Source organism: Mandrillus leucophaeus, unplaced genomic scaffold (genome assembly GCF_000951045.1).
Source record: "Mandrillus leucophaeus isolate KB7577 unplaced genomic scaffold, Mleu.le_1.0 Scaffold499, whole genome shotgun sequence".
In the NCBI taxonomy this organism is placed as follows: Eukaryota; Metazoa; Chordata; class Mammalia; order Primates; family Cercopithecidae; genus Mandrillus; species Mandrillus leucophaeus.
In genome coordinates, this window is record NW_012105353.1 from 1,113,339 (window position 1) to 1,137,964 (window position 24,626).

General features: G+C 45.0%; 1 protein-coding gene across 4 annotated transcripts in view; it reads left to right on the forward strand.

The window, feature by feature from the left end:
* Positions 1–24,626, forward strand: part of SH3KBP1 (SH3-domain kinase binding protein 1) — a 308,903-nt gene that overhangs the window by 251,837 nt on the left and 32,440 nt on the right. For all 4 annotated transcript variants that reach the window (XM_011995794.1, XM_011995795.1, XM_011995796.1 and 1 more), the window contains one exon: positions 14,455–14,540. In XM_011995794.1, the coding sequence (XP_011851184.1) occupies positions 14,455–14,540 (86 nt within the window). The remainder of the gene's footprint in view (positions 1–14,454; positions 14,541–24,626) is intronic.

Here is a 24,626-nt window from a genome sequence, read left to right on the forward strand (position 1 = left end):
TATGTTAACAAATATATAAATATGTGTTAATAAATAGTATATTTATATATTTATAAGTATACATAAATAATATATTCATATATTATTACTATTAGCACAATATTAATAATTATGTTATTAATATTATAACTAATTAATTATATTAGTCCTGGTCAGACCCAGGTGTTCCAGTTCACAGTTTTTAGGAATTATATCTAGGAAAACCAGAATGACATCAGTAAGCAGTCTGTGTTCAGTCTGAGCAAGTGGAAATGCACATGAAGGCTCTTACAGTGATCGCTCTCTTCCTCAGATAGTAACATACTTGACCTTTAGTAAGAATGTTCTCCCCACTTCCAGAAAGTAAGTTCATATGGAATTTCAACAGGAAGAAAAGACTTTCAAAAATGTAATACCAGCATTGATTTAAAAATTCAATGGTGGGCTGGGCACGCTGGCTCATGCCTGTAATCCCAGCACTTTGGCAGGCCGAGGCAAGTGGGTCACCTGAGGTCAGGAGTTCAAGACCAGCCTGGCCAACATGGTGAAACCCTGTCTCTACTAAAAATACAAAAAATTAGCCAGGCGTGGTGGTGGGTGCCTGTAGTCCCAGCTACCAAGGAGGCTGAGGCGGGAGAATTGCTTGAACCTGGGAGGCAGAGGTTGCAGTGAGCCAAGATTGCACCATTGCTCTCCAGCGTGGGCAACAAGAGTGAAACTGTGTCCCAATAATAATAATAGTAATAATAAGGTGTATTAGCAATTGAATAAAAATGAGTTCCTCTGTGAGAAGAGTTCCTGAAACTTGGGAGAAGAATCCAAAAGAAGAAAAAAACCCAAGGAAATGCTGGAGAGAGGCAGGCTGCCCTTAGCTCTAGTAATTGCAAGCAGTGGAAGGCAGTAAGCAAGAAACGTGAGGGGCAGGGCAGGTGTGTACCCTCAAAAGGAAATAAATCTGATAGGGAAAGAGATAGAAGCAGCCTGACTAGTCCAAAGCGGGCTTGTTAATCCTCCCAAACTCAGACATCCCAAGGCATAAGGATTGGTAATTTTCTTCTCAAAGAATAGAGAGGCTAGAGCAGGACCTTCACTCTGAGTTGGGGAGCTTTGCCTTTCTTCCGCTGTAGCATATGCTCTCTGAGTGGCCAGGGGCAGGTGTCAGGGAGCCTTGAGTTAGAGATGTGGGGAGAAGGTCTGGGATGAAGGAAAGGAAGTGAGGCCGGCAAGGATGGAGTGGGAGCAAGGTAAAGTCGATGGCTGGAAGGAAGCACAGGAGATGGTAATCAGAAAGGGGAGGTCAGTGCTTACAACCTTGGAGGTGGGTTTGTTTGGAAGATGAAAATATTTGCAATGGTTGTGGCCACAAATGTGGGTGACTGAAGATGAATGAATGAAGGTCATAGAACTGAAGATACCAAGGAAGGAGGGGCCGGAGTTGGGGATGGATCACCCACGTGGTCACCATAGGCTCAGGAAGATGGCAAGAGCTGGAATCAGGGAGGCCAATGTTCTACAAGCCAGGGTCCTCCCATGGGTGCCAGTGTGTTCTGGGAGTTGATGATAGTGACAAGAAGGGTTTGACAGTGTGGTAGCAGGTGGTGTGAGCCTGCTGGCTCCATCCTCTTTCGGGCAGAGCAGAGTTAACAGATTTTGCTTTGGCTGGTGGCTGAGAATGTCAGGGTGGAAGCAGACCATTCAATGAGAAGGTTCCAGATATGGGGGAGTTGGTTACTATGAATCAGACATCCCAGAGCTCACTGTCCATTGACTTTACATGTGGAAACATGTGCCCAGGAACTGCTCTCGAAGATAGGCAGTTGGGTGGTGGACACCAGGATGTGGGTAGGAGGACCAGTGACTTTCCAGACCTGTGCCACTTGGAGATGACCTATTGCTTTAAATGTTAAACATACCATGTAGCCTTCTTGTGAAGGGCTGAAGGCTATACCGAGAGAATTGGAACATAGGATAAGGGGAGGGGCAGCATGCAGTGGAAGCTCTTTTTTTTTTTAACCTGCAATGATGCTGGAGCACTGGATTTCAGAGAAACACTGGGAGTTAAATGACTTATGAGTTCTGAGGCATTTTAGCTTGAGGCAAAGATTAAGTAAACATTTATATGCCAAACATCAACTAAGTGCATAGGGTAGGGCAGATGTCTCTCTTGGGACCAACTTAAGAGCATGGAAGTTAACTTTTTCTTTAAATTTACCAAGGCATGTTGGCTTAAGACCTTGGGGTTATGATGTACCAGGAAATAAGCTTCCAGGTACTGATCACTCAGTGAGGTGTCCAACTCCCATGCCCACCAAAAGAAAGCATTAGAAAAGACCTCTTTGCTTTTATTAGGCATAAACTAATCAATCCATTAATCAAAAAAGAGGAAGAGAAAGCTAGTGAGTGCATGCAATGTTCCCTAAGTCAGCAGATAAACTGTATACTTGGATCATTTTGAATTGGGATTACTCAGTTGTTGTGAATTTCTTTCTAAAGATTTCTAGTGATTCCTTGTGTGATTTTTGTGTGTTTCCCTCCTTTAATACAAATCAGGATGAAGATGTATCTTTGGAGAATTCAGGAGAGAGGTCCTGGCTAGAAATTACAGAGGTCGGCTTGGTGCAGTGGCTCACATGTGTAATCTTGGTGCTATGAGAGGCAGAGGCAGGAGGAGCACTTAAGGCCAGGAGTTCTAGACTAGCCTAGGCAACACAGAGATCTCTACAAAGTTTTAAAACTTAGCCATGCATGGTGGTGCATGTCTGTAGTCCCAGCTACTTGAGAGGTTGAGGTGGGAGGATCACTTGAGCCTAGGAGTTCAAGGCTGTAGTGAGCAATGATCGCACCACTACACACCATCCATCCTGGGTGACAGAGCGAAACCCCATCTCTAAATAATTAAAAAGAAAAAAAAAAAAAGCAATTACAGAGGTGGATGTCATTGACTTATAGATGGTAGTTACAAGCATGAAATAGATATGACCACTTCAGGAGATTATGGAGAAGAGGAGAAGGAAAGAGTAGAGACAGCAAGAGGGAAAATCACTGTATATAGGGTGGAGGAAGGTCTAGGAGCCATCCAAAAGGGTAGGAGGAGTGTGATGTCATAGAAGCTAGAAGGAGGAAGTGTGGAGCAACTACTGATCAGCGGTGCTCACACCTGAGCGTGTATCCGAATCACGGGCGTTTGGGGTGCTTGTTGAAACACAGATTGCTGGCACCCCAGGTTTGTAATTCAGTAGGTCTGAATTAAGGCCTGAGAATTTGCATTTCTCCCAAGTTCCCAGTGCTGCTGCTGCTGCTACTGGTCAGGGGACCACATTGTGAGAACTGCTGCCATCTCGAGAGCCAGGGACAGCTAGGCTTTGCTCATTAGTTGGCCCTTGGTGATCCCAGTCGAGCAATTTCCGTGGAACAGTTGTGGGCAGGAGACAGATTTGGGGTGAGTTGAAGAGAGAATGGGCAGGCGGCCAAGAGTGGGTACATTTGTCTTGTGAGAAATTGGCTATGGAAAAAAGGGGGAGAATGGGTGCTAGATATAGATTCAGGAAGGAAAGAAAATTTGTGTGTGTGTGTGTGTGTGTCTATGTGTGTGTGTGTGTGTGTGTGTGTGTGTGTGTGTGTGTGTGTGATTCATTTGTTTCAAATACTCGTTAAGTGCCTACCTTTGCCCAGGTCCTCTTCTAGGTAGTAGTTAACTATGGTAACCAGGCCCACCCACTGCTTGCTTGGGCTTTGGGGCCAGGCACACTGGGGTTGAAACCCCACCCCTCTTCTTAGATACCCTGTGACTTTGGGCAAGGTGCTCACCTCCTTGAGTCTCACTCAGTTCCCTCCCCTGCAAAATGATACCACAAGGCCTACCTTGCTCAGATGTGGAGAGTTTAAACAAACTGCTCCACCTCAGGGGCCTAGCTCGTTGCCTGGCAACTTGAGAGGCACTCAGCAAATCTGTGACCTCCATGGGAGAGGGGTTCCTGCGTCGGACTCTGGAGCCCCAAGGGGGTGGAAAAGTGGACATCCTCAGGGTGAAAGGATGAGTGGCCTCCCCCAGCTGCAGCAAGAGCCAGGACCCAGGGAAGGCTAGCAACTGATAGAAGGTAGTCCCGCAGGTCACAGGCGTGGGGGAAAGCACCTTGTCATACTTTAGGGACATCTGCATGATTTGCTGACCTCATTCCATTTGTACATATTATCTTCTCTCACTCTCTTTCCTTCCACCCACACATAAAGTGAACCAACCATAGTGACGGGATTTAGCCTCGACCCAGACTGAGTCACATTGATTTTCCTGCCACTGATGACCAGAATCAGGCAGTGAAACAGTAGGAAATGTTAACACCTCATGCATGCATTGTACTAATTGGTTTCTATAATGTGTTTTTCATGGGCTATGTTTTTGAGTAGTACTGTTCCTCCACATGGCACCCTGCAGACTTTTCTCACAATCACACCGTGATGAATTCTCCCTCCTCCAGACACTGCTGAAGATGGGGGCTCAGCATCTTTAAAGCCCCTTGCGCCCCTTTGAGATGTCAAGCTGTGGGTTTGCAGGTGACGTCTGTGGATGTCATCATCCTTGTGCCATAGTGGATTGCAGGGCTTGTCGGACCCTGGATGGGCTCTGGAGAGAGGCCCGCTTCCAAATATATTTGCAGAGTCTGCACAAGGAACAGAAATTTGGAGGGGAATTGAGTGAGCACTTTCCCATCACCTCCCAGCGTGTCTTCACCATCTATAAATAGCCAAGCTTGTTTGTTCTCATCCAGACAAGGACGCACGACGCAAAGGGATAGCTGCCAGGAAAACCACTCTGGTTTCTGCTTCTTGTGCCCCTGGCCTCCCTCTGCTTGTCCCACATTTAAATGGTACCACTTTTTCAGTCCAAAAGTTCCTGTGATTCCTGGGACGTTTTTGGCTACCAGGTGCGTATGTGGGGACTCATAGCAGGTAACAGCAGGACCTTTGGATCTGGATTTCTGGGAAAGGGAGGGAGGCTCCTCCTGCCCTCCATCTGAGGAGCAAAGGAAAACTGGGGTTACTGATACTCCCATTTTGTCCTTTCCTGATGGAAGGATCCAAGTTCCATGGGCAGTAACATCCCTCCTGGGGCAGAATGCTTGTGAAGGACTGGCTTTGCATCCGCCGTCTTCACAGATGGGTGGGGCCCTCTTGTCATTGTTGATTTGAGAGAAAAACATCTCTTGGAGCATAAAACCTATGCACACGGATGCTTACTTACATTATTGCCATCCCAGATGTGGTAGGTAAAGATTGGACTGGCTTGGCATGAGGAACTTTCCATCTGGTTCCAGCTCTGCCACCAATCAACTAGGTGGCCTTGGGTATATCACTGCCCACTCTCAGAGCACAGGACCTTTGTCTGTAATAAAATGGGGGCTTCAGCTGGGTACTCTCTACCCACCTTTAACAATCAGAGCTGAAGTCTGAGATGTTATGAGTAGGCAGCCAGGAGAGCAGGAAGGGAGTGCTCAATTGCATTGGCCTTGCATCCTCAGACTTACCTGACTGGACAGGGCCACAGAGATAAACAATGAGACACAGTAGTTTTACACTAGGAGGGAGTACTAAGCAAGGTTGCAGAGTTGGAGAAAGAAAGAAGATAGGTTCTCAGGTGACAGGTGCTCTAAAATCTCAGACTTCACTGCTGTACATCCATGTAACCAAAAATCACGTGTACCCCAAAAGCTATTGAAATAAAATAAAGTAAAAAGTTGTCATAAAAAAAAAAGAAGATAGGATAATTCGAGTGGTTTCTCTAGCATCTGCACATTTGACGTCCGTTATCATCCGTTCCCAATGCAATGAAAAGTGATGACAAATAGAGGATGTGTAGGGTGTGCCTCAGTGGTTTCCTAAGCACAGGCAATGGGGTGTTTCTGTTTCTCTTCCTTTCCTTTTCTTCCCAGCTTTCTTTCCCCCTTGTCAAATTTTGTAGGCAGTTGAAGCCCAAACACTTGCACCTCCTTTCTGGGGCGTGGGGTGGGGACTGTCAAAAAGAGTCACCATATGGACTTGGAATCTTTGGTTCAGTAGGAATCGGTAGATTTGCTCTTTCTCCCTTCACCCTTGCTCACCTCCAAAAGGTTTATGGGTTCTTTTTGGTATTTGTGTGTGTGTGTGGCTGCTGTTAGTGCTACTGCTAATTTATTTGTTTGTTTGTTTGCTTGCCTTGGCTTCCTGTGCACTTCAACACCTTGTCCGTACCACATGTCTTGGCTTAACTGTCCCAATGCAGGCTAAATTGGGCTGTGCCACTGGCTGAGTTCATGGTCTCGAGAGATGCACATGGTGCATCTTCCACATTCCCGTCTGTGCATGAGCCCCATCTTATATCTTGGGTCTGAGTGGGAAGAACAGGCCCCTCTGGATAGGTCGAGTGCATGATTTTTGTTTATTATTAGTACTTTTAAACTGAGAGAGGCAAAAGTAAATTTACTTAGCTGGCAGTGAGCCGGGGTGACACAGGCTGCCTGACATCCTTGATGACTCACTGTCCCCAAGGCCAGATCCCCAGTCTGGAAGACCAGAAGGCTGACTAAAGCAGCTTTGAGAAGGAGTCAAAAGCTTGAGCTCTGGAGTTGGACTTAATAGGCCCAATTCTAGACCCTGCCACTTTACTGCTTTTATGACCCTTAATCAGCAAGTGACTTAATTTCACTGAGCCCCAGTTTCCTTATCTATATAATGAAAACAAGGGTGTCACAGGTGGGGTTCTCTAGAAGGCATACCCTGAGCCAGCTTTTGGCATGAAGATATGTTTTAGGGTTCAATACCTGTGAAGCAAAAAAGAAGCAGGATTGAGCGGAGGGAGAAGTCATGCTACAATACTGGCTCAAAAAGCCTTGGCCAAATCCACGGGAAGTTTTAGAGCTAAAACAGCCCATCTGAGTCATCCCATGTTGGGCTGAAATGGCTGAGACTTTGATACCATGGAGTGTGGGCTGCCCTGGAGGGGAGGGAGTGCCTTGGCTGAGGAGCCTCTCTGCAGCTGAGATGGTCCCTGGAAGAGCTGACAACTGGCAGCTGCCTGCTGATAGCACTCCCAGCAGGCAGTAGGGGCAATGAGCCCTTCACTCAAGGGGTTGCACATAGTAGGTACCTCAAGGGGTGGTTGTGAGGATTGAGTACTTAAAGCATGCCTGTAATCCCAGTGACTTGAGAGGCTGAGGCTGGAGGACTGCTGGAGGCCAGGAGTTTAAAACCAGTCTGGGCAACATAGTGAGAGCACCATCTCTACCAAATTAAAAAAAAAAAAAAAAGTAGCCACACATGGTAGCATGTACCTGTAGTCCCAGCTACACAGGAGACTGAGGCAGGAGGATCACTCGAGTCCAGGAATTCGAGGCTACAGTGAGCTGTGATCATGCCACTGCACTCCAGCCTGGGCAACAGAGTGCGACTTTCTTTCTTTTCTTTTTTTTTAAGTGCTTATTCTAGTGCCTGGCACATGGTAGGCATTCAGTAAACAGTAGCTGCTGCTGTTATTTCTTTTTTCTTTTTATTTTTTCATTCTCAAAGGAAGTGAGCTGCTGTTATTTCTATAGGATCATAGGTTCTACTTATACCTGGTGGGGTGCTTGGTCTCATCAGTCTCTTCTCTGTGATTTAGGTTCCTGTTTGAGTAAAACAAGGAGACTTTTAGCCGTACTTGCCTATCCACGTCATGTGTCCTAAGTGTCCATAACGAAAACTGCTAGGTAAAATATAAGAATATTGCATTACTTTGATTTAAAAACCATAAACAAGTAAGGGCAACTTTCTTCTGATGCCTTTGGATATATGGTGGTATCTCCTGACTTCTCTTATGTTCTCCTTTTAGTTAACAGCTGTAGGCATAGAAACCCACAACAGCTGTAGACAGAAACACTTGCAGGAGCTTGCAAATTACAAAAGGATGGGTTTTTTCCTTTTTCTCTGAATTTAATAACATCCCTTTTGCCAAATGGTACCCACATGCTGGGCAGACTGAGGAGAACGAGGACCGTTGAGGGGCTGCATCCTCATTGGGTGTCAGCCGCTCCAGACACATGCTTCACAGAATTTCAGAAATTTTGGTATTTTTCAGAACTGGAATTCATTAGCATTGTTCTAAGAGTCTATAAATACAGTGAAAGGCATTTACAAATAGACATTGTAAAATGCTTGCACACCCACAGTCTGAACACTGTCAAAACACCAGCTGCAGCTTCCATGCTTGGAAGGATCAGAACCTTTTTTAAACTTCACCTACTGTGTTTTCAAAATAGGCTTGCTTCTGGCCCTGTGTCGAAGATCATTTCAACTTAAGCCTGTGTCTGGTGCTCGGCATGAGGGATCAGGGCTCAGTTGGAGAGACTTGAGGGATCCCACTCCCCTTCCTATCAACATGTGGCTGGTGCTTTAGAATCTGGGGAGGAGTTGGTCATGGATGATTAGTTCCTATTTCTTCAGGATAGTCCCTTGTGGTTCAGGCTATCGGACCATCTGTGTGGGGCCTGCAGGCAAATCCCAGAGATGTAAAACACTCTCCTGAGTCAGAAGCCCCTCCCTGACAAGGATTCACCCCAGGTCACACTAAATGCCACTTGAGGGGCAGCCACCTTGGCCAACTTAGAGCATAATAGTTTTTTCCTTTGATCCAGTGCCATTAGAACAATGCTCCTAAAATTGGGGATACAGCATCTAGTAGCTACAAGTAATGTGCACCTTTGCTTTTCATTCGTGTGGTATTCTTTATAATTTTAACAGTTGCAAAGACAAAATGCCCTTGTGGCAACGGTTTTCCACTGATGGCCATTGTCGTCGGCTATTTTTTGTTTCTTATGATTTCTCAAACAGGGATGTTGTATTAGTCTGAGTGGCTTAAACAACAGAATTTATTTCCTCACAGTTGTAGAGGTTAGAAGTGTAAGATCAAGGTATGGGCAGGGTTCGTTTCTTCTGAGGCCTCTTCTAACAGCCTCATTTTAACTTAGTCACCTCTTTTAAAGGCCCATCTCCAAACACAGTCACATCTTGAGATATTGAGGGGTTCCAACTTCAACATATAAATTTTGAGAGGACACAGTTTAGTCCATAACAGACATATACATGGGGATCTGCAAGAATTTGTTTTTTGTTTGAAAAGTGTTGACACATTACTCAAGTCTATGGTCTGAATGTTTATACCTCACCCTCCCACAAATTCACCTGTGGAAATCCTCACTCCCAAGGTGACAGAATAAGAGGTGGGGCCTTTGAGAGGTGATTAGGTCATTGGGGCAAAGCTCTCATGAATGGGATTAATGCCTTTATAAAAGAAACCCCTCTCCCTTCTACCACATGAGGGCACAGTGAGACGGTGTCCTCTGTGAATCAGGAAGCTGGGTCCTCATCAGGCAAAATCTGCCGGCACCTTGACCTTGGACTTCCCAGCCTCCAGAACTGTGAGAAATAAATTTATGTTGTTTATAAACCACCCATACTATATCAAGAATATAACTTATCCACAGGTTATTTCCTAAGGTGTACAAGGCCCAGAAAAATCACAATGTTTGCTTATTCATTTAGTTAAACAAAAACTTTTTGTTATACATAAATGTATAAAGCATTGTACTAGGAGGAAAAAAAGTGACAAAATCCCATTCTGAAGAATAAGTGGGGAAGATTACTAGGTACATATGTAAATACGAAGTGCTGTGATAAGGGTTGGAATACAGAGGTGTGTTGCAGGAAACACGAGGAAGAAAGGTGGATCTCTGAGTGCTAAAAGGGTGAGTTACATTTGCTCAAGTCAAGTGGGAAGGAAAGGAATTCACAACATTGACCAGAGACATGAAGATTTGGAGGCAAAGGAGATGATGAAATGTCCCAGAATTTGCCCACAACTCACAGGACCATATCCACTCCAATCCCCCATCCCAGACTCCGACATTTCTCTAATGTTGAAATTATGGAACGAGAGCTCTAGATAGAACGCCTCTCGGAGGTGATCCTGTTGAAGCTAGCCCACCAGTCATTTTGTTGATGAAGCACCCAAGTTCCAGAGAGATTCAGTAACCCGGCCAAGGTCACACAGGTGATGAAGAGCAGATTTAATTGTAGCACACCTGGCCTGAATTTTTAAGTCTAGGGTTCATAACTCTACCCCTGGCCCGCAAACCAGTTCCCAGGAGAGATGACCTCATGGGGTAACTACTGCCTGGGTGATTCTTAAAGGAGAGTTTGTGAGGCAGGATCCAGGTAATCTCAGCTTTTACCTTGATGATACAATTGGAGAGAAAGGAGAGAGAACATGAGCTGCCTGAATCAGATGAGCCTGTAGTCGCTACTATTAAAAGTAAACTTTAGGCCAGGCATGGTGGCTCATGCCTGTAATCCTAGCACTTTGGGAGGCCAAGGTGGCCAGATCACTTGAGGTCAGGAGTTCAAGACCAGCCTGGCCAACATGGTGAAACCCCGTCTCTACTAAAAATACAAAAATTAGCCTGATGTGGTGGCGCGTGCCTGTAATCCCAGTTACTCAGGAGACTGAGACAGGAGAATCGCCGAAACCCAGGAGGCAGAGGTTGCAGTGAGCCGAGATTATGCCACTGCACTCCAACCTGGGTGACAGAGTGAGACTCCATCTCAAGAAAATAAAATAAAAGTAAACTTTAAAAGGAAGGAAAAATTCGCCTGTAATCTTATCCCAGAGATTACTACTGTTAACATTTTGGACTATTTCTTTCTTATCTTTTTCCTATGTATGATTTGGTTTGTTTTTCACCAGTTTTCCATAGATGTGATCATACTGAATAGCATACAACTTTAGGTATTGAGGGAAAAGTGCATTTATTATACAAATACATAATGCATTCTCATTTCAGAAAATCTGGCAAATGTTCCACAGATGTTTTTTGAGTCCCTGCCATGTTCCAGCTGCTGAACTGGGTGGTGGAAATCACCCATCAGACTACCCAGGAATAACCACTGTAAATTTTCTTCCAGTCTTAAAATCATTCTTCCTAATATGTCAGGAGGGCACATGGGTATATGTGTGCTGCTGTGTGTGTTGTTTTTAACCTGCCTTTGTCCCTTAACATTGCAACATAGGCATTCATTCTTGTTAGTATAAGCCATTTATAAACATCGTTCCGATGGCTATATAAAAGTCCATCAAATATCATAGTTTATTCAAGTGTTTTCCTATTTATGAAAGATTCCAGTTCTTTTCAGTTTTTCTTCATTACAAATAACACTGTGAAAAACACACTGATGCATAAAACCCATTTGGGAGGCGGAGGTTGCAGTGAGCCGAGATCACGCCACTGCATTCCAGCCTGGGCGACAGAATGAGACCATGTCTTAAAAAAAAGAAAAAACTATTTTATTCTTTTATACATATATATATATATATAGAGAGAGAGAGAGAGAGAGAGAACATATATATATAACATATATAGATACTATATATATAACACATATATGTACTATATATATAACATATATATGTACTATATATATATAAAAGAATAAAATAGTTGAGAATGACAATAAAAGGAAAATAAGGGCAGTAAAGTAATAAAGCACAGTAATGCACAATAGGGTCCTCTAAAGTTTCTGGAGACATTTGATTGGAAGCTTCCAGCTGTCAAATCACAGAGGGAAACAGCAGCTCGCAGATTGACAGTTACCATAATACACAAATAAGCCACATGTTCAGAAACTGCTGAGTTGTTCCAAGATACATGTGATTAACTCATGAGCAAAACTTCATCTCTCTGCCAGCAGCCCCTCTGACTTAATGCCAGCTGCCTACAGGGTATCACCTCAAACCATCTTTCCCTCTTGACTGGAGAAAAAAAAAAAAAAAATGCCGAGTAGAGTTCACTAGACTCACTGCCAAAGTGCTGTCTCTCTCCTGGGTAAGACATGTGGTCTTATAAGTTTTGGTCTTTGGTGTGTTTCAAAAAGGACAGCGCTGTTTGGCTGTGAGTGTAATTTGTGTTTAGTCTGTTATTTTGAAGGATGGCAGCGCCCAATCCTTCTGGGCTCTGTGGATCCCAAACCATGATATTTAAGGGTCCCCAAGAATGTATTTCTTTATATCTCGGGAAGACTCTTAAAAATGAAAATGCATTTCTGCTAGTAATTCTGCATTTCTGAAACATTTCATTCAGGTTACCTTCAAATTAGTGGATGCTGGGGCCCTGACAGTGAAATGTTTTGAAATAAATGTCCTCCATCCTGCCCTTCCTGTTGGCTCGGAATCAGTCTGAGGCAATGGCCCTAGTGGGACCCAAGCTTGGGTAGCCAGGGGATGGAGAGGGAGTCTGCTATGGAAACCTGGCCTAGGGGAGCCCACAGCCTTAGGAAGTTAGGGTGAGGCAGGAAATAAAGGTCCTTCTCTGAAGCCTAAGTTGCTTCTCCTTTCTAAGTACAGGAGTCCATGCTCTACCTGAACTTCTATTTCAGCCTAGCTTGGAAGGGCCCAGCCAGCATCATAATGCACACTCCCAGGACAGTCTTGGAGCTGTATTTTCTCTTAGTGGAGGCCAAGCCATTAGGTCCAGGCCTGGTCCCTAGTATTTACACACCTGCCCCTCCTGTGCTGGAGGATGCTTGAAGTTAAGAGGCAGTGTTGTTTGCTTGGGAGTTGAGGAGGACTCACCTCCTTCCATTGGTCTTTTCCTACCATCACAAGAATATGCATGTTGTGCCAAATGTGCCCACAAACACCCCCTTTTTTGAGACAGGATCTCACTCTGTCACCCAGGCTGGAGTGCAGTGGCACAATCACGGCTCAGTGAAGCCTCAACTTCCCTGGGCTCAGGTGATCTTCCCGCCTCAGCCTCCCAAGTAGCTGAGACCACCGGCACGTACCACCACACCCGGCTAATTTTTGTGTTTTTTGTAGAGATGGGGTTTCACCATGTTGCCCAGGCTGATCCCAAACTCCTGGGCCCAAGTGATGCTCCCATCTCTGCCTCCCAAAGTGTCGGGATTATAGATGTGAGCCACTGTGCCCTGCTCACCACGCATTCTTTGAGTGAAAAACACAGCAGTCTGTCTTGTCAGCTCCCTGGTTTGGAGTTCACCCACAGCACCTGCCCTGCCCTGCCCTGACCTCCAGGTATACAGGTCTCCTACTACAACCGTCCCTCGGCCCCTCATTGCCTCCCAGACAAAACAAGCCCCATAGTATCGGGCCCAGCAGTCACCCACCTTGCCAGCCTTTGTCCTGTCACTTCTCTCTGAGGACTTCAGGCTTTGGTTCCGGGGACCTTGGCCACACTGGCACACTCACCCACACTGGGGTCATCGCTCAATCACTCCTCTTAGGATTATGTCCCCTCTCCCTTTTCCTCCAAGGCTCAAGTGTAACGACACCTCCTCTGTGTGACCCCTACCCTCTGCCTCACAGATATTCTGCACTGACCCACTCCTTTCTTCTCATAGGAGTGTGACACCTGCGTCTTATAGCCTAGGCCATGTGGACCTGTGGCTGGCTGGTTGTCTCTCCCATTTAGACCATGAGCTCTTCCCGAGTAGGCACTACCTCTGAATACCCCCAGCACAAGTGACACATGACAAGTGCTTGTTGACTAAATCTGGTACTACTCATTGTGAGGTGTAACTTCAGGCCATGGTGGCCTTCGGGGCTGTGAGATGGACTATTTCTGTTACTTTGCTGGGAACAACTGCTCAGCTTCTCTCATTTTATGGGCAAGGATCTTTTCCCTACTGCTCTCAGAGTCCTTGGATAAACTCGTTTGTGACTTATCCCCCCAAAAGGGCACAAAAAGCTGTCTTGTGGAGTAATTTGGAGGAACCTTCTGTTTGTGCATGAGAAGGCTGGGTTTCTCTCATCATCTTGGAGGCCTGTTCCCATCCCATAGAGCTGCTGCTAGCCCAGATACAGAGGGAAGTCACTCGTGTTCTGATGAGCATGGGGCACCCATCCAGGAGACGTCTAATGTTACAGGCCTGAGCCCCAGCGCCAGCATTCAGGCTGCCAGATCTCAACTCGACACCTTGTGCCTGTCAACAGCCTGGCTGATACCACAGCCCCAGGCCAGAAAACCTTTCTCTCAAGGTTAAAAGTAGCTGACCTTTGACAAGCAGCATTGGCTAAATTCCTTGTTCCTTAAAAGGAAAGCTCCCAGTTATCATTAGCCAGTGTTTATTTGGCCACTGGGCAGGAGCAGGCCCTACACTGCACCCTGTGTACCCAGCAGGAGGATTTGTGACTGGAGGTACATTGGCGAACAGTCATTATTAAAATAGCCATCTTTGAAAATGCGTGCTGGAGAGGGGCGCATCCAGCCTGTCAGCTGGTCCGCACCCCATCCCATGTGGCTAGACAGCTCGTTGGTTCTCTGGCTCCCTCACAGGCAACAGTGCCACCCACTGCACACACAGCACACTCATTAACATGTGTGCAGCAAGAAAACTGACAGAATGACAAGGACACACACCAATGATTAAATGTCTGGGCTTGTGTTTTTAATGTAGGGGTGACGGTCCAAAGATTGACTTGGCGGGCAGTTCGCTATCTGGCATCCTGGACAAAGATCTCTCGGACCGCAGCAATGACATTGGTGAGTAAGGACAGTGTTCTTGCTTCTGTTTGCAGAGTTAGTAAAGAACTTCAGGGCCTGGCTTGCCTTCAGCCACCATGATGAGAAGTAATAAAGCCATTGAAATGCCAGGCTGGCACCCTCGCTTGGCTTTAGGTGTTACAATTTTGTAAAGAAAGGAAATGATGGTGCTTTCCACATTAAAACACGATGTCTGGGACCTTTCCCCTCCCTAGGAGAAATTCCTTGCAAAATCTAATGAAAAGAAATTATGAATAAGCCTTTCTGTAAAAGTGAGCATTAGCCCTTAAGTTCACAGTTTCCAGTGATTTGTGTATTTTGTGTAAAAAGGTGAATGGATGCAAATGTGAGATGGCAGGATTCGTTGTTGATACCGCACTTTTGACTGAGTTTCAAATGAGCTTTGGTGTGGTAATTGCCACTTAGTTCAGAACATGAGTGAGTTTTACCAAGGTCAGGATACCACCATGTGATAAATGGGAGGGAGCTGCAGTATGTCTGGGTAAATAAAAGTCAGAGGTCCTTTTGGAGGTGTACGTGGGTGGGTGTGAGGCCACCGGTTGTGCTGTTAAGGCCACTGGTGGTCTGACCTGGGTGACAACCCTTTTAAGAAGTCCAGATTCAGGGACTAATGTTTTCTTATTATTTTATTTTATTTTATTTTTTGACATAAAGGCCATTTAATGATAGAAATGTATAAAAATAATCATAGTGTTTAGCAACAGGCTATCACATTTCTTGGGAAGAGGAAAATGACCTGCTTTAAGAAAAACTTGCAACCATGTGCAATATTTCATTTCAACACATTTTCCCCATCTGCTTAAGCATTTATCCTTTGAGTTACAAACAATCCAATTACACACTTTATTTTAAAATGTACAATTAAATTATTGACTATAGGCATGCTATTGTGCTATCAAATAGTAGGTCTTATTCATTCTTTCTAACTATATTTTTTCTACTCATTAACCATCCCCACCGCCTCCCCACCCCAGCCCCGTACTACCCTTCCCAGCCTCTGGTAATCATCCTTCTGCTCTCTACCTCCACGAGTTCAATTGTTTTGATTTTTAGATCCCACAAATAAGTGAGAACATGCAATGTTTCTCTTTCTGCATTTGGTTTATTTCACTTAACATAATGATCTTCAGTTCCATCCATGTTGTTGCAAATGATAGGATCTCATTCTTTTTTATGGCTAAATAGTATAATTTTTTTTTAACTTTACATCTTCTATTTGTACCTATCAAGGTCATAAGTTAACATTCTCTCATATTCTACATAATATAGAAGGCTACATTTTAGAATTTACTTTGTTTTAAGTGAACTTTTTATTTTGAGGTCATTGTAGGTTCACATGCAGTTGTAAGAAGTAATAGAAATCTATGTACCCTTTACTCAGTTTTTCCCCAATGGTAACATCTTACAGAACTATAGTACACTGTCACAACCAGGATATTGACATTGATATGACCTACCAATCTTACTCAGATTTTCCCAGTTTTACTAGTACTTGTGTGTGTATTTCGCTCTATGTACTTTTTTGTTTGTTGTTTTTTTTTTGAGACAGAGTCTCTCTCAGTGGCCCAGGCTAGAGTGCAGTGGTGCGATTTCGGCTCACTGCAACCTCTGCCTCCCAGGTTCAAGCGATCCTCCCACCCCAGTGCCCCGAGTAGCTGGGACCACAGGTGCATGCCACCATGCCTGACCAATTTTTGTATTTTTTGTAGAGATGGGGTTGCACTATGTTGCCCAGGCTAGTCTCGAACTCCTAGGCTCAAGCAATCCTCCCACCTTGGCCTCCCAAAGTTCCGGGATTACAGGTGTGAGCCACCACACCCAGCCTGCAATTTTATCATACATGTAGGTTTGTGTATCTACCACCACAGTCAAGACATAGAATGTTTCCATCACCACTAGATCCCTTGTGTTGCTCTTTTTAAGCCACACCCACCTTTCTCCCACCCACCCACTTCCCTAACCTCTGGCAAGCACTATCAGGGATTGATTTGACATGGAAGACAGCTTTCCAGCATCATCTGCTTAGGCCACTCACTTTAGAAACAGATGTGCAATGGTTGGCAGGCCTTATAAGAGCACTAGAGCTCCCAGCATGAGCATTCTGCTCGCCTGCTGCTGTCCCTCTGTTTGGGTGCTGTTTTTCTCTGAACCTGCTGATAGAGTTGCATCTTTGCAACTGCTGACCTGCAGTCTCTGGTCTGGTCTCATGGAGGCTTGCAGGTAGGATGTGTGACTGTGACTGTAAATGCCAAAAGTACTTCCCCTGTTTCCACAAGCTCGTTTACATCCTCAGCCCTTGAGAAGCCCAGTCAGGAAGCATAACCTGATAGCTTGGGCTGACGCAATAACAGAAACTCTGGCCTGCTGTAGCTTTTGATCTGCTTAAAGTGCAGGTGGAGTAGAGCAGAGCAGTAATCGGCTGTGAATGAAAGGGGATTGTCAGAATGAGCCTGACTAAGTTCCGGTTCTACCACTACAGTTTCATATTTGGGCCCTGTTTTAAGCCAGGGTGGCTGGTTGGTGAAGGTCATGTGCGAACTCAGGAGGCTGTCTTGTCACCTCCCTCATGTCAATAGGAAGGGAGGTATTCTCCCTCCTCCAGAATATACAGGATAATCTGTCTTGCTTGTTAAGAGCATTCACCTTTGACCCTTACATTCTTTGGGTCTGGAGATGTCTATGATCACTATCATGAAAATATGCATCACATGTTTTTCAGTCTGACGAGCTAGTGTGAAAATATTGGGGGTATTGATGGGGGAGGTTCGTCTATAGAAGCTTTTCTTGCTGTGGAACTAAGCACAGTTGCATATATTTGGGAGCCCAGAAATAGAGCACTGAGGTTTGGTTCTCTCTCTCTCTTTGCCACAAAGACATTAATCCTAGAAGACTATAACTTCTCAAGTTAATGATTTTTCTTTTGTCTTGAGATAGTCTTGCTCTGTCACCCAGGCTGGAGTGCAACGGTGCGATCATTGCTCACTGCAGCCTCCAACTCCTGGGCTCATGCAATCCTCCCACCTCAGCCTCCCAAGTAGCTGGGATTACAGGTGCGCACTACCACACCTGGCTAATTAAAAAAATTATTTTTGTAGAGACAATGTATTCCTATGTTACCCAGGTTGGCCTTGAACTCCTGGTTTCAAGTGATCCTCCCACCTTGGCTTCCCAAAGTGCTGGGATTACAGGTGTGAGCCACCATGCCCAGCCTCAAGTCAACAATTTAATGTATATTTTATTTGCATTGTAAGAAATAATGATTGACAGCCACATGATCAATAAATACTTGAGTACCTACTACTCAAATGCAAGGCTGGCTGGAGACTGAGGCCTTCACACATGGGCTCTGCCTTCCAGGGGCTTTGGATCCTTTTGGGTCCCTAAGATGGCAAATGAAAAGTTAAATAGCACTGTAGGTCTGTATAATGACTGAGTGGTAGAAAGTAATGCTGGTCGGAGGAGAGAGTGTTCCCTGGGGCCCAGGTTGTTGGAACAGGCTTTATAAAGGGGGACAGATTTGTCTGTATCTTGAAGTTGGATTTGCTTATGTGGGGGTACTGGAGGTGGTCAGGAAAACCATGTGGGGAGTGTTGACCAGCCTGGCTGTGTTAGAGGGTTTGTGCTGGGAAGGAGGGAGGGCTATCCTGTGTATTAGTCCATTCTTGTATTGCTATAAAGACATATCTGAGACTGGGTAATTTATAAGAAAAGAGGATTCTGCAGGCTGTTCAGGAAGTGTGGCAGCATCTGCTTCTGAGGCCTCAGAAAGCTTCCAGTCATGGCAGAAGGCAAAGGAGGAGCAGACACTTACACCCAGATCTCAAGAACTCACTCACCATCATGAGTACAGTACTAAGGGGATGGTACGAAACCGTTCATGAGAAATCCACCCCCATGATCCAGTCACCTCCCACCAGGCCCCGCCTCCATTGGAGATTACAACTGAACATGAGATTTGGGTAGTGACACAGATCCAAACTATATCACCCTGGAATTGTAAGTACGGACTGTATTGAGTTTGAAGGAGATGGATTCGTAATTTATTCTGTAAGCAGTGGTGATCATTGATGGTACACCAAAGTGACAGGATCAGGTCTAAAAATTCAGATAGTAACTGCTGGAGCTTTGTGAGACGAATCAGGTGAAGGAAAGATGGGTGTCAAGGAGTCGGGTTATTTGATACTTGGGGTGAGAGGCAGAGAGCGCCAGAATGAAGCTGCTTATGAAAGGATCAGGAAAGAAGAGATAGATGTGGAAACAGCAATACAGGAGAATTACTGCTAGGCAATATTGTCAGACAGTAGGTTGGGTTTGGGAATGGGGAGGAGGAGAGAATGATTTGTTAGTCTTGACGTTTTAGGGTCGGGTGACTGGAGAATCCAGCAACATGGGTAGAAATGAGCATGTCAGGAGGTGGAGCTGGTTTGGAGGAAAACGTGATTAGTTTAGTTAAACATGTTGGCTCTGAGAGTGGGCCAGACATGCCCGTGTCAGTGCCAAGTGGAGGCAGGGGGTAAAGGGCTGAGGCTCGAGAGGTTGGCAGGAATTACAGGTAGGGGTTAGGAGCTTCCCAGTGGCAGGAGTGGCCTCTGCAGACCTGGGTTCGAGTGCTGAATCGGCTGCTTCCTAGCTGAGTGGCCTTCTCCAATTTCCACAGACTCTCTGAGCTTCAGCTTCCATATCTATAAAGAATACTAACATCTCTACTGGTCAGGTGGCTCATACCTGTAATCTCAGCACTTTGGGAGGCTGAGGCAGGAGGATTGTTTGAGCTGAGGAATGTGAGACCAGTCTAGGCAATATAGTGAGACCCTATCTCAACGAAATTTTTTTTTTAAATAACCAGATGTGGTGGCATATGCCTGTGTTCCTAGCTACTTGGGAGGCTGAGGTGCGAGAATCACTTGAGCCCAGGAAGTGGAGGTTGCAGTGACCTGAGATCATGCCACTGCAGTCCAACCTGGGTGATAGAGTGAGATCCCATTTCAAAATAAATAATAAATAAATAATAAATAATAACGTGCAGCAGTGACTCACACCTGTAATCCCAGCACTTTGGGAGGCTGAGGCAGGAGGATTGTTTGAGTTTAGGAGTTTGAGACCAACCTGGGCAATATAATAAGACTCCATCTCTACAAAAAAAAAAAAAAAATTGGCCAGATGTGATGGCACATGCCTGTGGTCCCAGCTACTCAGGAGGCTGAGGTGGGAGGATCACCTGAGCCCAGGAGGTCAGTGCTGCAGTGAGCAATGATCATGCCACTGCACTCCAACCTGGGTGACAGTCAGACCCTGTCTCAAAAAAAAAAAAAAAGGCCGGGCGCGGTGACCCAAGCCTGTAATCCCAGCACTTGGGGAGGCCGAGACGGGTGGATCACAAGGTCAGGAGACTGAGACCATCCTGGCTAACACGGTGAAACGGTGTTAGCCAGGTGAAAAAATACAAAAACACGGTGAAAAAATACAAAAAACTAGCTGGGCGTGGTGGCAGGCGCCTGTAGTCCCAGCTACTCGGGAGGCTGAGGCAGGAGAATGGCGTAAACCCGGGAGGCGGAACTTGCAGTGAGCTGAGATCCGGCCACTGCACTCCAGCCTGGGCAACAGAGCGAGACTCCATCTCAAAAAAAAAAAAAACATGTCTATCAACTTCCTCACCTTGTCTTCCAGAATTATGTCAAATCACTTGGTGGCCTGTAAAAAAAGATAGAAATGCTTATGATTAATGTTATTTGCTTGGAAGTGATGGTTGGGTCAGGAAGATAAAGTCCTCGCTATGAGAAAAGGCAAAGAACCTAGGGCTGAAGACCAAACCCCCACCAAGTCCACATTTAAGGGAAAATCAGGATCTTGCAACATCACAGAGGCCAAGGGAGGAGAGAATTGTAAACAGAATGTCTTTAGGCCCAGAGGCAGGAATGTTCTTTGTAGTTGGATGGGTCAAGGAGAAAAAGACATTGCAGAAGCGGGTGGCTCTCCTCGGGGCTGCTTCTGTAGCATTTGTTCATTGCATTGGATCAAGGAGGAAATTATTTGTACCAGAATGTTTTGTTAGTGATTCAGACAATTGAAGCTGTCTAAATGTGGGCCACAGTGAACAACATAATACAACCCTGAAAACCATTGGAAACCATCAGTGTTAGCTATAAATAAATCTGGGTTTCCGCTTAATAAAGCTATAATTTAAAATTATTATAATATTAAATTAGAGAACATGGCTTTTTCAAATCTTGTGTGGGCAGCTCCCAGCGTCTGTCAGCCAGCGATCAATTAGAATGAAATCAATTGGTCCAAAACTAACTTGTTGATGTCAGTTTGAGATATTGTTTATATCAAACTATGCAGCCATATTTCAAGTAACATAATAGAAGACATGGACAAACTCCAACACAGGCCTGTGCATGAATAGAAATGAAAATTGTCCAGTTTTCTCTTGCCGATGGAAGAATCTCTGTTCTGATTGAATGGGAGATTACAGGCCCTGAAGTCAAGTGCTATAATGTTTCCTTTTGTTATGCCGTATATTGTAGTTCCCACTGCATGGCAGGATTTATTGTTACACTTCAATGCTCTCAGGATTTTCAGTTCCTTTCCCACTAAAGCACATAGCAACAGGCCTTCAGATAGGAAGCCTACTGTGAAGTAAGCCACCTGTTTTCAACTAATTGACTTAGGGAATGCCCTTGTCATTCCTCCTCCTCAGTTGCCTAGCATCTTTGTTGGAACTGTTGTTTTTTTCCATCTGATCCAAATCTCAAACTATTCACACTTCCGTCTCTTTATGTAGACCCCTCCCCGTCTTCACTTGAGGACTGTGAAGATTTCCTCTCTGTCTTTTCAACTTGACCCACAAAACACACTTTGCACTGTAGTCAGTTTTGGGGGCCAAGTGTTGCTTGCTTTAAAGTCAACAGACTTGGGACATAGAAGTGATTTGGAAGGTATCAAGGCTAACTTCATCTCATGCTCAGATCTCTCACAGATGCCTGGGGCCTATGGTTCCTTTGAACCGGGAAACATGAAAGTACTTCCCTGTGCCCTAGGAAGAGTACTAAGTAAGAGCCAATCAATTTGAGGTTCCGGAAAGGTTCTCAAAGGGGATTATAGTGATGGTTGCACAACTCTGTAAATTTACTAAAATTATTGAGTCGTACAGATAACGTGGGTGAGTTTTTTGGTATATATAGATTGTACCTCAGTAAAGCTGTTAAAAAGAAAAAAATAAGAGCTAATTGAAATTTTCCTAACACTCACATTGAGGCCCAATGTTAAAATAGATATGCACACCACTGATCAAGTATGGGATTCAAAGTGCCCCTTTGCCCCACTTTTTGTTGTCGTTGTTGTTGTTGTTGTTGTTTGAGACCAGGTCTCACTCTGTCGCCCAGGCTGGAATGCAGTGGTGTGATCTCGGCTCACTGCAACTTCCGTCTCCTGCATTCAAGCGATTCTCCCACCTCAGCTTCCTGAGTAGCTGGGACTACAGGTGCGTGCCACCATGCCCGGCTAATTTTTGTATTTTTGGTAGAGACGGGGTTTCACTGTGTTGGCCAGGCTGGTCTCAAACTCCTGAGCTCAAGTGATCCACCCGCCTCAGCCTCCCAAAGTGCTGGAATTACAGTCATGAGCCACCGCACCGGGCCTCCTTTGCCCCACTTTATAAAATAGTCGCGGTTATTTAGAGTAACAACTACTACACTGATGTTTCTGCATCATCTGTAAACTAATTCTTTATATATATAATTACATTTTAGATGTGTTAAGAAAGCTCTCCAGGCTGGGCGCAGTGGTTCATGCCTATAATCCCAGCACATTGGGAGGCCGAAGGGGGTGGATCACCTGAGGTCAGGAGTTCGAGACCAGCCTGGCCAACATGGCGAAACCCCATCTCTACTAAAAATACAAAATAAATAAATAAATAAATTAGCCTGGCATGGTGGCAGGTGCCTGTAATCCCAGCTACTCAGGAGGATGAGGCAGGAGAATCGCTTGAACCCGGGAGACAAATGTTGCGATGAGCCAAGATCATGCCACTGTACTCTAGCCTGGGGAACAAGAGCAAAACTCCATCTAAAAAAAAAAAAAAAAGGGGGTCTCCAAAACCTAGTAATCATTTTGTAATGTAAACTGTCCCCTTAGGGTGTTAAATGTGTGTATTTTACACCATTTTTAAAAATCAAGGTCCACCTGGACATTGATCTGTAGCTGATTACAACCCTGGTGAAACAATAATCCCAAAGTGTTTGAAAGGCTTAGGAGCGTTTCGTAAGCATGTTTTGGGTAGAACATGTCTTTATAACTTTTAATCCTCTTTGAGGTACAGTGTGAGTACTGGAGCTGTGTGTGGAATATCCTCGTGTTAGAATAATTCCACTAATATAGTGGAGAACAAACCCTCCCCCTTCATCTCCCCTCTTCCATCATTCTGAGGTTCTAGTGTTGAAATAAGAGCAGTGAGAGCAAGCAAGAGTAAGGAAAGAAAGAACTAATATTCACTGGGTGCCCACTAAATGTTTTGTCTATTTTTTTCTCACAGTCCATAGCCCTATGAGGGATGTGTAATGACTCATGGTTTTGCAGTGAAGGAACAGGGAAGAAAGCAAGCTGGGGAAACTGAGCAAGATTATCTGGCTAGTAAGAAATTGGAGTTGAAGTCCGGGCACGGTGGCTTATACCTGTAATCCCAGCACTTTGGGAGGCCGAGGCAGGTGGATCACCTGAGGTCAGGAGTTCGAGACCAGCCAGGCCAACATGGTGAAACCCCATCTCTACTAAAAATACAAAAATTAGCTGGGTATGGTGGTGTGTGCCTGTAATCCCAGCTAGTCGGGAGGCTGAGGCAGGAGAATCTCTTGAACCCGGGAGGCGGAGGTTGCAGTGAGCTGAGATCGCGCCATTGCACTCTAGCCTGGTGGACAAGAGTGAGACTTCGTCTCAAAAAAAAAAAAAAAATTGGAGTTGAAGCCAGGTCTCCCTGACCCATGAGCCCAAACTTTCTAGATCCACATCAGCATTTCTCAACTGCTCTCCCCAAGGGGACATTTGGCAATGTCTGGAGACATTTTTGACTGTCACATCATAGGGGTGGGGGTGGAGATGCTGCTGGCATCTAGTGGGTAGAGGCCAAGGATGCTGCTAACCATCCTCCAGTGTGTAGGATAGCCCCCACAGACAACAAAGAATGACGCAGCCCCAAATGTCAATAGCACCAAGGCCCAGAGAGCCCAGTCTGTGTTAGGAACAGGAAGAGGATAGGCCTCCCCCGCAAGTGCAACTTGTGTTCCCTGGAGTGGCCTGTCTCATTTCCTGAGAATCTCTATAAAACCTAGTTTGAAAGTGTTTCATATACAAAAAAGTAATTATATTTGAAGTACTTAAGCATCAACGAAGGACATGACTGTGACCTTTGTGAGAGAGAGAGAGAAAGAGGGAGGGAGAGAGGTAGGGGGAGAGAGAGAGAGAGAGAGAGAGATCTTAAGGTTTGCAGCAAGTGAAATGATACCATTTGAGTCTGATTTCAAATAGAAAGAGTGTTGGATTTGGGATTAGATATTTGCCAAAGATCAACTACCCAGTGTTTAAACGGGTATTACATAAAAGGACAATAGCAAATTTGATCAATACTAAGTTCTAAGTCTGTACTCTGTATGGTAAAGTTATACAGGAGAGCAAGAGAGAGCAATTGTAATAGTGACCATTAACACAAAATTTTTGTGAATGTGACACCAAATCTCTATAAACAAGTGATTACATTCTTACCTTATTTTATAAGAGCTAATTGAAATTTTCCTAACACTCACATTGAGGCCCAATGTTAAAATAGATATGCACACCACTGATCAAGTATGGGATTCAAAGTGCCCCTTTGCCCCACTTTTTGTTGTCGTTGTTGTTGTTGTTGTTGTTTGAGACCAGGTCTCACTCTGTCGCCCAGGCTGGAATGCAGTGGTGTGATCTCGGCTCACTGCAACTTCCGTCTCCTGCATTCAAGCGATTCTCCCACCTCAGCTTCCTGAGTAGCTGGGACTACAGGTGCGTGCCACCATGCCCGGCTAATTTTTGTATTTT